Genomic DNA, 16,699 nt, shown 5'->3' with positions numbered 1-16,699 from the left:
CTCACCACCACCTTGTCGTGTGTGGTTTGGGATGGACAACAAGCCTTCTTGCCAACGACATTCACATCAAAAAAGAATAAGAAACAAAATATACCCACAGGAAAGTAGGACTCTAACTGCACACAGTGTTTTCACATCAGAACTGAACTGCGATTTAAAATTTCTCTACCATTCCAGAATCCCCGGGGGGGGGGGCGTGAATCCCGCCCCGCCACCCCAAAGCCGGCTGCCGTATTCTCCGGCGCCGTTTTCCGGGCGGTGCGGAAGTCACGCCACGCCGGTTGAGGGTCATTGGCAGTGCCCACCCCCCCCCCCCCCACAATTCTCCGGGCTCCGATGGGCCAAGCGGCTGTTTTTGGCCAGTCCCGCCACCATGGGTTACGCATGCTCCCACATGGCGGGACCTGGCAGGTAAGTCAGCGGGGGTGGCGTCAATCCGGCCTTTGACGCCGGAGTCGGTGGTGCCCAGAAGGGAGAATCGGAATTTAATTTTCTCTGGTGATTACAATGTTGGTCAGATGCGGGAGACAAAAACTCGGTTAATTTCACTTTCCTTCCGGTGTTGAACACAGAAATGCTTCCCTGTGAGGTGCCGGAATGACTGTAGATATTGGGGAGCTGTGCCTTGAGTCTGTAGATATTGGGGAGCTGTGCCTTGAGTCTGTAGATATTGGGGAGCTGTGCCTTGAGTCTGTAGATATTGGGGAGCTGTGCTTCGAATCTGTAGATATTGGGGACCTGTGCTTCGAGTCTGTAGATATTGGGGAGCTGTGCTTCGAGTCTGTAGATATTGGGGAGCTGTGCTTCGAGTCTGTGTCAAAGTTTCAGATGAATGTTTCTGTCTTGAACTGTTACATTGGAATTGAATTCATTCAGGTCAATTCTTTCAGCTGATTTTATTGATTTCATTGATGGAAAAAGACCAAGAAATCATTTTCTTAATGAGTCAATGATTTTATTTTGCTGTTTAAACTAAAATGTATATTTTCAGTTGAGAAAATTCGATGTGGGGCATTAATGGTCTTCACCCACAAAGTAGTCACTTCAGTAATTAAACTGAAACCAGTTACAGCTTCACTGGTGCCCGACCAAGATTGATGGCGGCTGGAAAGAGAAAGAGGATTTTAGTGTTCTCTTATTCAACAGTAAGTTTCAATATCACATCAGCTGCATTAAAAAAACAATTTCTATATTGGGTTTATTTGATAATTATAATTCTAATCCTGTTTCCTCACCTTTCTCCTTCCCCAGTGACACATCTTCACCCAACAGAACTGACCACATACACACGCACACACGCACACGCACGCACACACACACACACACGCACGCACACACACACACAGAATTCCCCAATTCCACAACCAGTTTCTGGGACATATATGGAAAAGCAGCTTGGGCTGAAATAAAACTCAACACCCTTGTTTAGTGAACGTGTCATTGCAGATGTCTGTGATGTCAGAGCGTTGCCGTAAGGACTGCAGTGGTTCAAGATGGCGGCTAATCAAGGGTAATTAGGGCTGGGCAATAAGAGGTGTTCATGAGAACAACACCACATCCCATAAACCAATAAGAATCACACCAAAGCAAGGGCATACCATCCATTTCAACCCCATTGACTCTGGGAAAATGAACCTACGTTTATTTGACACATAAATTGTCAGGGTTTGCTCAAATCTACACCCAGCAAACTGGATTGATTAAAGTTTACCTGTATATTTTTATCTCTTGAAACATTACTTCAGGATTTGTAACATTTGTAATAAAGTCTACATTGGTATTTTACACAACCTCAATATTACTGTTTTCCACAGAATACCTGTTTTGAATTGTTATTTGGGTTATTAAGCAAGCCTACCTTCTGCTTTCTCATTACGCCCAGTTGCAACATTCACAGGAAGAATCAAAGACTAATCCAGAAGCACAACTTTCCACGTAGGTTCTTCCATTGGCACATTGATAAAACTTGCTCTTGTCTTTTGGATCAGGGTAGGTACCGTTAGCTTTGCCAGCGCAGAACCCGCTGCCACCACCACCTCCACCTCCACCACCACCGCTGCCACCACCACCACCACCTCCACCACCTCCACCACCGCCTCCACCTCCGCCGCCGCCACTAGGAGCCTGAGTCGGAGGGACAGCTGGCTTCAGTGTCGTTTTAGATGGAACACAAGCTGGAAGGAAATAAAATTCACAAACTCATTTCGGTTAGCAGCAACCGAAGATAAACTTTGTAAAGCCAAAGGCTGTTGCTGCATTGAAAGTCTTCCAGTGGAAATTAATTCCCTACGGTGTCAGGAACAAACTTCTTGTAAATTCAGGTCAATAAGAGTTACTGAGAAATTCTTGTGAAATATCCAATTCTGATTTAATTATAGTTTTATTATAAGTCAGGTCACACAAAATGTGTGGGAGATGTTATTGAACACTGATAAAAAAAACTTGAAAATTAGAATCACAAAACATTATCCTTTTAAATGACACAATAATACAAAGCACATCTACAAATTATTTAGCTATCAATACACGCTGGATGCAGCAACCAATACAGCTGAGCTGTTTGTGATTTGAAAAACCCACCAGAAGAACTTATTGCTGCAAACCAAGAGTTCTTAAAAGAGAGTTCCGAATCAAAACCACAGTTTCCAGGCAAAAACATGAAGGACCAGCAGCTAATTTGGACCAGGACCCTTCAACTGCAAAGAAGCATTTGGTCACCATGTGATTTTCTTTTCAGTGACTCTACCTGTTACGTGTCCAAGTTTTTGAAAGCTGATATTCTGAAGATGTTTACTTCCCTTTTCCATGCTAGCTGGGCAGAGAGGGAGTTGCTAGACTGTTTGTGTTATTTATTTGTTGGATTGACTTAGAATTGATTCCTGGCTTATTAGCATGTACAAACAATAACTACACTACAGATGTGCAAACTAGGTGCTGACTTGGTAAGAAGTCTGACAACACCAGGTGAAAGTCCCACAGGCTTGTTTCGAATTGCTAGCTTTTGGAGCACAGCTCCTTCATCAGGTGAGTCAGGAATGAGACAGACAGAGAGAGGAACTGTGTGGTAACAACACAGAAACATGTTTCACTGTTGTCCTGTGTTCCTCATTCTGTTTTAGGAATTTTAAGCTTGCAGATGATTTTTAAAATAAATTTAGGGCACCCAAATATTTTTTTCAAATTGAAGGACAATTTAGCGCGGCCAATCCCCCTACCCTGCACATCTTTGGGTTGTGGCGGTGAGACGCACGCAGACACAGGGAGAATGTGCAAACTCCACACGGACAGGGACCCGGGGCTGGGATCGAACCTGGGTCCACAGCGGCGTGAGGCAGCAGTGCTAACCACTGCCACCACCAGGCCGCCCCATGCTTGTAGATGTTTAGCAATATTCTACCAATCAGATTTATGAGCCACTAACAATGTTGAAATCTAAAAATATTTATATACAGCAAATCATTTCTCCGTTATATTAATTATTAGTTGCTGTCCATGCTGACTTTGTGACAGAAATGAATAATCAGCTCCAAGTATAAAGAATCCTGACATTTACCGGATGAAATTCCAAGCCCAGTGTGCAGCGCATTAACGAGAGGATACGGCCCTTGGTTGCAGAAAGAACCAGAGAAATCATCCATAGCGAGGGTCCACACCATAGCTCCTCCAAAGTTGTTCTTCGTCAGCCACTCCGCCTGAAAGACAATGTTCACAATTTTCATAGAATTTACAGTGCAGAAGGAGGCCATTCGGCCCATCGAGTCTGCACCGGCTCTTGGAAAGAGTACCCTACCCAAGGTCAACACCTCCACCCTATCCCCATAACCCAGTAACCCCACCCAACACTAAGGGCAATTTTGGACACTAAGGGCAATTTATCATGGCCAATCCACCTAACCTGCACATCTTTGGGCTGTGGGAGGAAACCGGAGAACCCGGAGGAAACCCACGCACACACGGGGAGGAAATTCACAAATTATTGTTTCGCAAGAAATTCTACCCCAAATATAATTTATGCTCCCCGGGGTCAGAGTGCGACCCTTGCCTTTCCTCATTAATAACCTAGGTTTTGGCGTGCAGGCCACAATTTCAAAGTTTGCAGATGGTGCCAACTTGAAAGCATTGTGAACTGTGAGGAGGATTGTGCAGGACATTCGAAAGGCCATCAATAAGCTGGGGGAATGGGGGGGGGGACAGGTGGCAGGTGAGGATCAAAGCAGAGAAATGTGAAGTCATTCATTTTTATGGGAAGAACTTGGAGAGACAATGGAAAATAAAGGGTCCATCTCCAATAGGGGTTCAGATGGACCTCCATAGGTCATTGAATTCAGCAGGACAGCTTGAGAGGTTGGTGATCAACACATTCAGCATCCTGGCCTTTATTAATAATAACGCAGGACACAAGCCACATTTGTATAAGCCACTAGTTCAGCCTTAGCTGAAGTATTGCTTTCAGTTCATGGCACCGCATGTTAGCAAGTGCGCAAAGTCATTAGAGTCATCAGAGCAAAAGTCTGGTTTCAGGGAGGAGGAACGTTAGTTATAAAGATTACGAACATGGATTGGAGAAACTGTGACGATTTTCCCGATTTCCCAAAGATTGTTGTGAGCTGTGTTCAAAATCATGAGGGGTCTGGATGTAGAGAAACCTCACACGCAGAAAGGGATCAAGAATGATCAGATTTAAAGCGATTATTTAAAGAATCAAAAGTAACATGCAGGGAAACCTCTTCACACAGCGAGTGATTCGGCTCAGGAACACTCTGCCTGAGAATGTGGTGGAGGCAGCTTCAATTGGAGCATTTGAAAGATGACCTGTAAATGATCAAAGTTCAGGATTACGGGGAGAAGGAGGGAGAATGGCACTCAGTGAGTTGTTCATTCACAGAGTCAGTGCAGTGGGCCAAATTACCTTCTTCTGCACCTTAGAAATTCTGTGATCCCGTGAAGGTTTACTGCGTAACTGAATACAAAAAGTGGTTTCTAAAATTGTGAAAATTCCCAAAGTTCTGTCGCTCCCTTTGCTTGAATATTTTTTTGTTTGTCTTTTGTCATAGACCAGAGGACGTGAAAATATTTACTGCAATGACAATTAAAACAGATATTCCAAATATCATTGAGGTTGCTGTAAGTGAGTCATTTCAAAAAATGTCTCTGTTCTGTCATTGACTATTTCTTGGCCACAAAGAGATGAGTTAACAGAAATATGAACTTCTCCCAAATTTCTTGTACTAGAGATTAAATTAGAAATAAACATGGTGGTTAAAAACATCCATAACGCATGTTCCCATCAATTATTCCCTTCTGTTATTCAATTGATTAATATACCAAGATCAATCTAGTGGCAATCTAGCTCTGTATCACAACAAATTATGTACCAAACCACCAAATAAAAAGTATAGAACATCACTTCATCACCTTGTCTCCAAAGCTTTTCGCATTGTCATATCCAACCCATGTATCTCCTTTATAACCGTATGGAACCACCTGAGGCGCATTCCATTCTGAAGACCCACTTTTCAGGAGTGAGCAGATCTGTGAAAAGATTGAAACATTCGCGTTCAAATCATCAGTGATCACAAATGGTCAGATGTTAGCAATGCTCCCAAGGTAGGCTGACAACCTTGCTCACTTCACTTATTAATGATTTATTCAGTTATCATGGTCTCTCAATTTCAGTCCACAAACTGAGGGTACTGTTCTTATTTGTTGTTGAAAAAATAAAAGCCGATGCTGACTAATGGAAATGTTTCTAAATGTGTAGTGGGTGGGTGTTGCTGGGTGTTTCCCGTCGGCCAACCTGGCAAGACCACTAATGGTATCTAACGCCAATTAGGGCCAAAAATGATGCCCCACGGAGATACCACGATATCTGTAACTAATTGGAAAGGGTGAGGAACCAAGAACCAGTTATGGCTTCCACCTCGGTACCCTCCTCGCGGAGTGATGCCCAGTGCTGAGGCCCAGCTCCTGATTGTTTGATTGTTGGCCGCTGCCTCTGCGGTGTTGAAGCCTCCAGTGATCGGGATGCCAGTCAGTAATTCCCGCCTGTGACACGGCACGTGTACCTACAGGAATCCACTTGGGAATATTTTGTTTATAAACGGCCAGCAATACCTTTATACAACAAGATAAACATAAACTGAACAATCCACATATCACAATAACCATAAACCAACAAGGAAAAGGCACCGTACGCACACAGGCACCGGGTTCACTGCAGAATATCGGTACAAGCACAAAGCCACAACAATGCAGTTACACATTAAACATTAAACAATCAACAGTACAGCATCTGAATCAACCCGCCACTCCCTCCCCCTTCCGCAGCTGCCAGCAGCAGATTCACCTCAGTGGAATGTTGCCTGGGGATAATGCAACAATGCACCGGAAAGCCACACTGACGCAGAGCATGGCGGAAGAGTCAGAGGACACCCCTTCCTGGGCTCCCGCCACAGACGAGAGGGGCTGCAGCAGAGAAACACATGACTTCCTGACATTAAATAACAAACAGGCAACAGTACATTGAAGGCACCAGCATCCGAATCAACCCACTGCCTACTCCCCCTCCTCCAGCTCTCAGCAGCAGACTCGCATCAGTAGAAAGTCACCTGGGGGTAACTCAGCAATACACAGGAACGCTACACTGAGACAAAGCATGGCGGAAGAGCAAGAGAGCACACTCCTTCAGATTCCTGGCACAGACAAAAGGGACAACAGCAGGTAAACACACGGCCTCCAGACATCAAACAGTCAACAGTACAAAAACCTTCCCCCCCCCTCCCCACCCCCACAGCTCCAGCAGTAGACCCACATCAGTGGAAGGTTGCTCAGCAATGAGCAAAACAAGACACCGGAAAAGTCACACCAACACGAGCATGAGCAAGAAAGCAACCCCTCCCCCCTCTTCAGAACTGGCAGTGGTTCCAGACTACAGGCTACAGAAACAAAAGGGGCTGCAGCAAACAAGCCCACAGCATCCAGGCACCAAACACCAAACAGTACAATAGCAAGCACACAGCTTCTGAACTTTAAACAGAAACAGGCAACAGTACGAAAAGACACCAGCGATGTACATGAACTTCAAACATGAAGCAGTAAACAGTCACCAGAACAATAAGCCACCAACAATCTTCAAAAGCATTTCTTCACGACCTTCAAGTTGCACAACTGAAGCGAGCCACCATCCTTCCCCTCCTGTAGTACTGTTGTCTGTTCACCAACACAGAGAATCACAGAGGATGTGAGAAAAGCATCCCTTCCCCACATTCAGTCCAATAGTAGGCCAGGCAAATCTTCCCCTTACTTCACTCCAGGTCAAAGAAGCAGAAGGGGAAACAGCAGCAAACAGAAACTAGGCCTGCAGGCAGTTTTGCAGCCAAAAGCAGGAGCACACAGTAAACATAACCTGCATCCACTTGAGAGCTGTGAAGTCTTCATGTTACTATCATTGAAAATTCCCAGTTAGCATTAGCCTTCAGCTGTGTGGCTAAAGGACACCATGGTCAGTGGGTTAAAATGACTTTCACCATATTACCACGGATGGGTTCTGTCCAGGAGGTGTTTGGTGTGATGGGCAGGTAGAAGCTGAAGTTGCCCCAGGTATGGGCTTACACAATCCAGGGGTCGCCATTAGGAACCATGGGCGCTTAGCCCCTCACTCCCCAGCCCAGGGGCGACTCCCCACTGATGGTGACTGACCCTTCCCCCAACAAGACCTGTCCCCGCACCCCCCCCCCCCCCCCGAGGGCCCCCCAAAGCACTGGGGCAGCTGCCCCCATCCCCCTGGGCTGATTACCCAACATCCAAAATGGCTACCCACCTCCTCCCGACCCCAGAGCAGCGGGTTTACCAGTTTCACATTTTTAGTAGATGTACTAAACGGTGCCCCCGTGACCTCTCGCTGGGCAGCTGGGCAGATCGCGGGAGGATTTGCCGTTATTGGGATGGAGATGGGCCTTAATTGATGATTATTGGTATCTCGCCACATCATGGTGGGATCTGAATCGCGCCAATGGGAGCGGGCCGATCAGATCGGAAACCAGTCAGCTCCCAGCACGCGTCTCTGCAATCTATCCGGCTCGGTCGGACTCGCGCTTGGAGCAACGTGGCCGTTAGATTGCACTCTGCATATTTCCCATCTGAGGCATTGGAACAGCCAAAGAAGATCCTGGACCTTACTCAACACATACTTATCCTTCCAACAAGTGCGAAAATCAGGTTGGCACACAAACTGCTAAGGAATGTAACCTCTGTATAAAAACATTTCCCTTAGAGAGGGAGGTTGCGGATGTAAAATGTGATATCCTCCACTTCACCTCCTTGTGTATTTCCCAAGACTGACAACAATGGCCAGAGTAAGACAGTCCATAAGACCATAAGACCATAAGACATAGGAGCGGAAGTAAGGCCATTCGGCCCATCGAGCCCACTCCGCCATTCAATCCTGGCTGATTTCAATTCCATTTACCCGCTCTCTCTCCATAGCCCTTAATTCCTCGAGAAATCAAGAATTTATCAACTTCTGTCTTAAAGACACTCAACGTCCCGGCCTCCACCGCCCTCTGTGGCAATGAATTCCACAGACCCACCACTCTCTGTCTGAAGAAATTTCTCCTCATCTCTGTTCTAAAGTGACTCCCTTTTATTCTAAGGCTGTGCCCCCGGGTCCTAGTCTCCCCTGCTAATGGAAACAACTTCCCTACATCCACCCTATCTAAGCCATTCATTATCTTGTAAGTTTCTATTAGATCTCCCCTCAACCTCCTAAACTCCAATGAATATAATCCCAGGATCCTCAGACGTTCATCGTATGTTAGGCCTACCATTCCTGGGATCATCCGTGTGAATCTCCGCTGGACCCGCTCCAGTGCCAGTATGTCCTTCCTGAGGTGTGGGGCCCAAAATTGCTCACAGTATTCTAAATGGGGCCTAACTAATGCTTTATAAAGCTTCAGAAGTACATCCCTGCTTTTATATTCCAAGCCTCTTGAGATGAATGGCAACATTGCATTTGCTTTCTTAATTACAGACTCAACCTGCAAGTTTACCTTTAGAGAATCCTGGACTAGGACTCCCAAGTCCCTTTGCACTTCAGCATTATGAATTTTGTCACCGTTTAGAAAATAGTCCATGCCTCTATTCTTTTTTCCAAAGTGCAAGACCTCGCACTTGCCCACGTTGAATTTCATCAGCCATTTCTTGGACCACTCTCCTAAACTGTCTAAATCTTTCTGCAGCCTCCCCACCTCCTCCATACTACCTGCCCCTCCACCTATCTTTGTATCATCGGCAAACTTAGCCAGAATGCCCCCAGTCCCGTCATCTAGATCGTTAATATATAAAGAGAACAGCTGTGGCCCCAACACTGAACCCTGCGGGACACCACTCGTCACCGGTTGCCATTCCGAAAAAGAACCTTTTATCCCAACTCTCTGCCTTCTGCCTGACAGCCAATCGTCAATCCATGTTAGTACCTTGCCTCGAATACCATGGGCCCTTATTTTACTCAGCAGTCTCCCGTGAGGCACCTTATCAAAGGCCTTTTGGAAGCCAAGATAGATAACATCCATTGGCTCTCCTTGGTCTAACCTATTTGTTATCTCGTCAAAGAACTCTAACAGGTTTAGAGTCAAACACCTCCTGCTGATGGCGGCTGTGACATTGTGTCTCTGATCATCAGAGTGTGATGTCACACGTTTCAGCTCCTGGTAGCTAAGCTGGGCGATGCCATGTGTTGTGAAGCTGGCAGAGGCAGCGGGGCCTTCATTCACGGGGCAGATGATCAGATCGAGGTGTCCTGGGTAAGGATGTCCGAATGCACGGCCTGTTTTAACACTGGGCCATTCTGGAAACTTTCATCACTCGAATTGCACAAGGGCAGTCAGCTTATGTTTTCAAAATACATTTGAACACGTGACTTAATCTGCCTGAGGACGTTTATACGAATGAGGAAATTTCTCACAGTAAAGTTTGAGATTTTTAGGTTGCTAAATTCAGTACTTGGTTAGTATTTTAAAACATACAGAACAAGGAAGCTGTCTTGTTATCAGTACCTCATAATAGGCCAGGATTCCGGCCTGTTTGGTGTACTTCCCAGCAGGTCCACCACCTACAGATGGTGCTCCCACCCCAGTGCGGGATGAGGTCAGTTTGAAGGTATGGCCATACGTAGCAAATCCAACATTCAGTTTCTCTGCGGGAGCCCCGTGATCTTTGTAAAAATTCATTGTATAATTCTGCAGAAAAAAAACCAGAAAGGTTTCGCAAATCATCAGGTTGAAGGCAGTTACACATTGGAAATAATAAATATGACTGGATTCTATTTTCATGAACACTTACCACATTAAAGTACAGGTTGGTATAACCTCTGTTATTGGGGAGAGGATAGAGAGGGCTATTTTCTCCAGTGACACTATTCCAGGGTCCAAAGAAATCGTAGGTCATCACATTGAAAAAGTCCAAGATTCTGTATAGGAAAAGAACAGAGTTAGACTGATATCCCGTTTCCTAAAAGAAATGGTAATTATCTGACTTATTAAACTAACGAGCTCTGACAATTAAAAAAAAAAGAAAATACAAAAGGGCCTTGCATTTATCTAGGATCTTTTATGATCTCAGTATGTCCCAAATCAGTTCACCGATGATGAATTATATTCAACATACAGTCGCTGTCGCATTGAGATCAATGAGATTGATTTGATGCTATTGTTGTGGAATAAATGTTCAGCAGAACTCTGGGAGAACTCTTCCTTGAATAATGCCATGGAGCCTTTGTCATCTGGTCAAGAATCAGGACTTCACTTCACCATCACATCCGAGAGACGGCAGTGCTGCCCTCCCTCAGTATGGCACTGAGTGTTAACTAATACAATGTGCTGTGGCTTGAGAGAGCAATGGTCTGACTCAGGGCCACGAGTGAGCCAGTGCGAAGGCCTTTGTGTGTTTCTCGTGTGCATTCAAACCTTTAAAGCTTATTTTAGAAGCCAGCTCCCAGTTTATTCTGAAACATTGGAGACTACTGAAAGTTCCCGGACACTAACAGCCAAACCTTGCCCAAGCTGCGAGCTTTGAAATGGCCAGTGCTCATCTGATACAAACAAGAGCTTTAAAAGAAAAGTAACCGCATTTATCCATATTTTACCTATGACACCTTTCTTTCATAACCCACCAAAATCTATACCTGTTCTGTACCCATCCTTGTCAAATGACTTTCTGTAAACATCTGTTTGAAGTATTTTTGGAATCAGAAAGATATCAGACCCACAGTTTAGATTCACACAGTCACTCTGACTCCTACTTTAATTAAAACCATAAACACAATTCTACCAACATAAAATGTATTAGGAATTCTTGACTTTTCCTGTGGATTTCCTCAACAAACTATAATACATTATTCCTCACTCCAACTGTGCTTTTACAGATATTTTCAGATCTGTAAGGATAAAAGAGGTTACAAAATCGATCCAATACTCTAATTTTCACAGTAGGGACACTGTCCATGTAAACCAATGGGCAAATTGTGGTCGGACACAGCACACTCCGGGTGCGATTTAACCACCGTGTTGCGCCCGATGCGCTGGTTAAATAGCGGGAATGGCCAAAATCGAGATTTGCACCGGGCGCGAATCAGTTTGCTGTCTAACCAGATAGTTCCTGATGCTCAGTTCTGGATCACACCCAAACAGAGCGAGCACATCATTAACCCTCATTTGCATCAATTTCCACCTCATTAACGAAATTGAACTCGAAAGCAACAGCCTCCCAGAGATTAACTGGCTCCCCACTGAGAAATCACACGGGCGTCATTTAATACTCTTTTTAAAAATGTGAAGTTGGTTCAATGTCTGCTGAGGGGAGGTTAGGAGGTGAGTAGCAGGGGTCTGGGTCTAGGGGCTCCTGCTGTGACTGGGAGAGTGCGCAGAGCCAGGTTTTCCATCACAACAAGCTTGGTGGATGGCAATCTGAGGGAAGGCGGGACTCGCAAAGGTGGGGGAGGCTTGGGGGATTTGAGGATCCGATTGTTGGTCCCCCTCCTTCTCCAATTTCTTGCAGATATACAAAATATGGATAGTTATATCGGTGCCGCAGAGGCTGTCGTCGCAGTGCTGGTGGCAGCCCAGGCGGCTGAAAAGGCAGTAACATCGACGCAGGCGGGAGGGGCACCCCATGTGCAGGGGGCCACCCATCAGGCCGAGACGGAACCCAGAGGGGGAGTCAGCGACGGCCCAAGGTGTACAGGCGTTGTTCATCTTTCGAGGAGATGATGGACAGCCTGTGCCACAGGAGACTGTGTCTCATCAAAGAGACAGTCTGGCACCATGTCCCCGCCGGCTTGGCACCATGTGAAGGAGGAGGACGTTCACTCCCGGTCTTCAGTAGGGTCACCGCAGCCCTGAACGTCCATGCACTGGTTCATGCCAGGGTTCAAGCGGGGACTTGTGTGGCATTTCCCAAGCTGCAGTCCACAAGTGCATCTGTGAGATAACGGATGCCCTGTGTGGCTGGACATCAGACTATGTCAACTTTGAGCTGCCCCAGGCCCATCAAGATGCCCGGACTGCAGGATTCTCTGCCATTTGGGCAGCACTATGGTGCAGTGGTTAGCACTGCTGCCTCAGGCGCCGAGGACCCGGGTTTGATCCCGGGCCTGGGTCACTGTCTGTGTGGAGTTTGCACATTCTCCCCATGTCTGAGTGGGTCTCACCCCCACAGCCCAAAGATGCGCAGAGTAGGTGGATTGGTCACGCTAAATTGCTTCTTAATTGGAAAAAAGTTTTAAAGAAAAAAATGATTCTCTGCCATCACCGGGATAGCCCAGGTTCAGAGGCAATAGAGAGCATGCATGTCGCCTTGTGGGCATGGGGGCGTCAGGGAGTGCCTTTCATTAACAGGAAGGGATTCCACTCCCTGAATGTTCAACGCATGTGCAACTACCACCTCCGGATCATGCACGTGTGTGCACGCTATCCAGGGAACATGCATGACAGCTATATCCTAGGACACTTGGAGATCCCCGACACCTTTGAGGGCCACCCCAGGATGACGAGTGGCTGATGACGGCAGTGCGGAGGCCGGAGACCAAGGCGGAGACCCGATATGTTGCTGCCCATACTGTCGTTGTGCAATGCATGGAGAATCAGATGGTGAGACAGCCAGTAATGCCGAGAAGTTTGTTGGGGCTCATTTCTGGCACTAACTGCAGTTAGGTACAGGCCGCAACCTCGTTAACGCAGCTGTCGAGTAACACCCCGCCAATCCCGCCCAAAATGACACTTAGAAATTATTCAGTTAAATTGTGCTCATGAAACCAAGTGGCAAATGCCACCCAAAACAACTTCCACGGATCTCTGATCAAATCCCTGTGCCCAGTAGGTCTTCTTGAATCTTCAGCTTCTCACATGCCCACATTATTCCAGGTCTGCAGATTACCGCTCGGTCTTTCACTGTGGGCTCTCTGATATTTGCAAAAGGGTCGGTAGCTTCAGAGAATCAAATCAGAAAGCAAAGCTGAATAGATGACATGATGATTGAAGGTGGGGAATCTTAATGCATAGACACTTCTTACATCATTCAAAATACATATTTTTTACAAAAGGCAAGGGGTAAGATGTTCTCCTTGTTTCCTGAAAGACATTTATCGCTCAATCTAAACTAGCAGAAAGAAATCCCAGTACATCTGGCGATGACCTCATTGCTGTTACTGGGGATTTGATGTGAGTTTGTTGGTTGCTGCATTTACAGACATTGCAACCATGTCTACAGTACTCCGAAATATTTCATTGACGATGAACATATTTGGGATGCACTAAAGCTGTGGAAGTGGTACACCATTCAAATTCTTTCCTCTTCTATTCACCTTCTATTTTTCATACTTTACTGTTCATTGAAGAAAAGTCACATTTGTCCAACTTTCTGAACATTATCCAAGTTGTGAATACAGAATAACTGCGACGCTTCCAGCCAACAACCAAACTATCAAACCCAAAACACTGCAAGAAGCTAAACTCACATTCGAGTAGATAAATTCAACCTCTCTCCCTCATCATCTCCCTGTCTCTCCCTCTTTCACCTTGCCGCCTCTGTCCCTCTCTCTCCTCTCTCCCTGCATTCACCTTCCTCTCTGTCACTTTGCTTTAACAACAAGCAGAGTTCGAAAAGGTTTTTTTTTACGATTCACTATCTCTTTGGCAAAATACAATTCAACAGGCTCTGCACAACAAACGAATCATTATTGATGTCTACTGTTGACATTGAACACTGAGACCAGTTAGCTGAGTAGAGATTAGAAGCAGAGCCCAATTCCATCCTCACATGATGACACGATGCTTGCACTTTGTGTTCGAGGTTACAGGACAGAATGGAAATACCAAGAACAATCTTAGCACCTCTAACATTGCCTCAGCTGGATTCAGCCAACTCAACGCCAACTGGAGATTGAATGGAGGACATTGCAGGTCTGAATGATTTAGCTGTTAACTAGTTAAACCAGCTGAACTAGCAAGGGAACACAAAACAACTGCCGACATAGAAAGCTCTCTGTGACTAACATGGTACTTACTGTCCAAGCAAAGGAACCTGATAGTGCATATGGACATGACCCGGTGCAGCAGAAACTGCAGCTGAGATCAGCAGTCGAGATTTTCCAGAGCTTTTCGCCTCAGCTTCAAAGGCAGCCAGCATTTCCTAGAAAATTAATAACGTTTCTCTTATTGACAGATCCTCACCAAATGGAGGGTTTCAAACACAGACTAAAGAATTGTCCAGTTTCATATAACGTATCCATGGCCAAGTGTCGCACAATATTGTATCTAAACTAAGGGTAAAGTCAGAGGTAGGACCAGGTTTAAACGGAGGCCAGATTGCCAGCTCTTACTGCACAGTCGCCAGAACAGTGATTAATGAGGATTCTATCCAATTACTTTCATTGTGTAAATTCATATATTTCATATTTAAATATTCTATTTTCATGTTTCACAAATCCTGTGAAACTGTCCTTTAAAACTGTCTCTCTCAGTTGGTTCGGTTTCACATCAGCCATCATCTCATTAAATGGTGTCACAGGCTAACAGCTCAATGTCCCGTCACTGTTCCCATGTTCAATGTCCCATCACTGTTCCTATGTTCAATGTCCCGTCACTATTCCCATTTTCAATGTAGCACCACTGTTCCCATGTTCAATGTCCCATCACTGTTCCTATGTTCAATGTCCCATCACTGTTCCTATGTTCAATGTCCCGTCACTGTTCCTATGTTCAATGTCCCTTCACTGTTCCCATGTTCAATGTCCCGTCACTGTTCCTATGTTCAATGTCCCATCACTGTTCCTATGTTCAATGTCCCATCACTGTTCCTATGTTCAATGTCCCGTCACTATTCCCATTTTCAATGTAGCACCACTGTTCCCATGTTCAATGTCCCATCACTGTTCCTATGTTCAATGTCCCATCACTGTTCCTATGTTCAATGTCCCGTCACTGTTCCCATGTCCAATGTCCTGTCAGTTAATGAGGGAAACCAGCTATATCCGATTGGTGAAAGGATCATCGATTTAGCCATTTTGATGTAAATACTGAAGCCCAGTTCAAAATTTATTTTTTAAATGGATCCCATCATAAGGCTGCTTACACTGCCTCAGATTACAAAAGCGTATAGTTTGCAATAATAAAAGCACGGATTTGAAACATTTGCAGACTAACCAGAAGCAAATGAAACAATTTCTATGGTTGGTCAAAATGAGCACCAGAGTTAACATGAATCTACCATTGTTCAAAATGTGAATAGTATAGCAGTCAGCAAATACCAGACCTGCTAATAAGTGTAAGTTACGTTCCAACACACAGAAAACACCCAAAGCTGCAACATAGTCATATCTATGTTGCACATTGATGATTGACAACTAGTCATCCACTCAAATCCATTTAAGACTCATCCAAGCCAATCAACACATTACAAGGGTAGGAACAGATGGAGTCAGATTGGTAACATTTTCCTTAAAGATAAAGGTCCGAGCAGCCATTTTCATTCTGATGTCACTCTATATCATTTATCTAACTACTCGCTATCCTTATTTCGTAATTTCATATTTCTATTCTAACTCTTAAGTCCATGCAAGCTGTTTGAGCAAGAAACCATTACTGTATTTTTTAAGTTAAATTTGTTTGTACGCTACTAAGTTTAATTATACCTCTTAAAGTCTTCTGCTGGCAGGGGCTTTACTGAGAATATTTGATTTGTATTCAAAAGAAGATTTCAAACTCTCAATTATAATCAATAGACACAATAAATGTTTCATTTCGCACCCGAGATGTGTAGCTTAAATTTCTACTTTGTTAAGTGTATACGAGACTGCACTTAACCACGGGTGGCTTTCATCAGTTCCCATGTTCAATGTCCCATCACTGATCCCGTGTTCAATGTCCTGTCACTGTTCATATGTTCAATGACTCGTCACTGTTCCCGTGTTCAACGTCCTGTCACTGTTCCTATGTTCAATGACCTGTCACTGTTCCTATGTTCAATGACCCGTCACTGTTCCCGTGTTCAATGTCCCGTCACTGTTCCCATGTTCAATGTCCCGTCACTGTTCCCATGTTCAATGTCCAGTCACTGTTCCTATGTTCAATGACCCGTCACTGTTCCCGTGTTCAATGTCCCGTCACTGTTCCCATGTTCAATGTTCCGTCACTGTTCCCATGTTCAA

The 16,699-nt window shown here is 45.1% G+C and overlaps 2 protein-coding genes across 2 annotated transcripts in view; one reads left to right on the top strand and one right to left on the bottom strand.

Moving 5' to 3' along the window:
• Window positions 1-16,699, top strand: part of LOC140393643 (uncharacterized) — a 411,041-nt gene that overhangs the window by 145,245 nt on the left and 249,097 nt on the right. The window lies entirely within an intron of this gene.
• The window catches only part of LOC140393640 (acidic mammalian chitinase-like), a 31,869-nt gene continuing 16,051 nt past the window's right edge, over window positions 882-16,699 (bottom strand). Inside the window, exons 6-13 of the mRNA XM_072479915.1 lie at window positions 14,558-14,682; window positions 10,339-10,465; window positions 10,053-10,235; window positions 5,416-5,532; window positions 3,554-3,692; window positions 2,082-2,174; window positions 1,859-2,036; window positions 882-1,104 (exon numbers count right to left, since the gene is read on the bottom strand). Coding sequence (XP_072336016.1) covers window positions 1,873-2,036; window positions 2,082-2,174; window positions 3,554-3,692; window positions 5,416-5,532; window positions 10,053-10,235; window positions 10,339-10,465; window positions 14,558-14,682 — 948 coding nt within the window. The 3' untranslated portion in view covers window positions 882-1,104; window positions 1,859-1,872. The remainder of the gene's footprint in view (window positions 1,105-1,858; window positions 2,037-2,081; window positions 2,175-3,553; window positions 3,693-5,415; window positions 5,533-10,052; window positions 10,236-10,338; window positions 10,466-14,557; window positions 14,683-16,699) is intronic.

The sequence above is a fragment of the Scyliorhinus torazame genome, chromosome 17 (assembly GCF_047496885.1).
Source record: "Scyliorhinus torazame isolate Kashiwa2021f chromosome 17, sScyTor2.1, whole genome shotgun sequence".
Lineage (NCBI taxonomy): Eukaryota > Metazoa > Chordata > Chondrichthyes > Carcharhiniformes > Scyliorhinidae > Scyliorhinus > Scyliorhinus torazame.
This window is presented reverse-complemented; position numbering and strand designations above follow the sequence as displayed.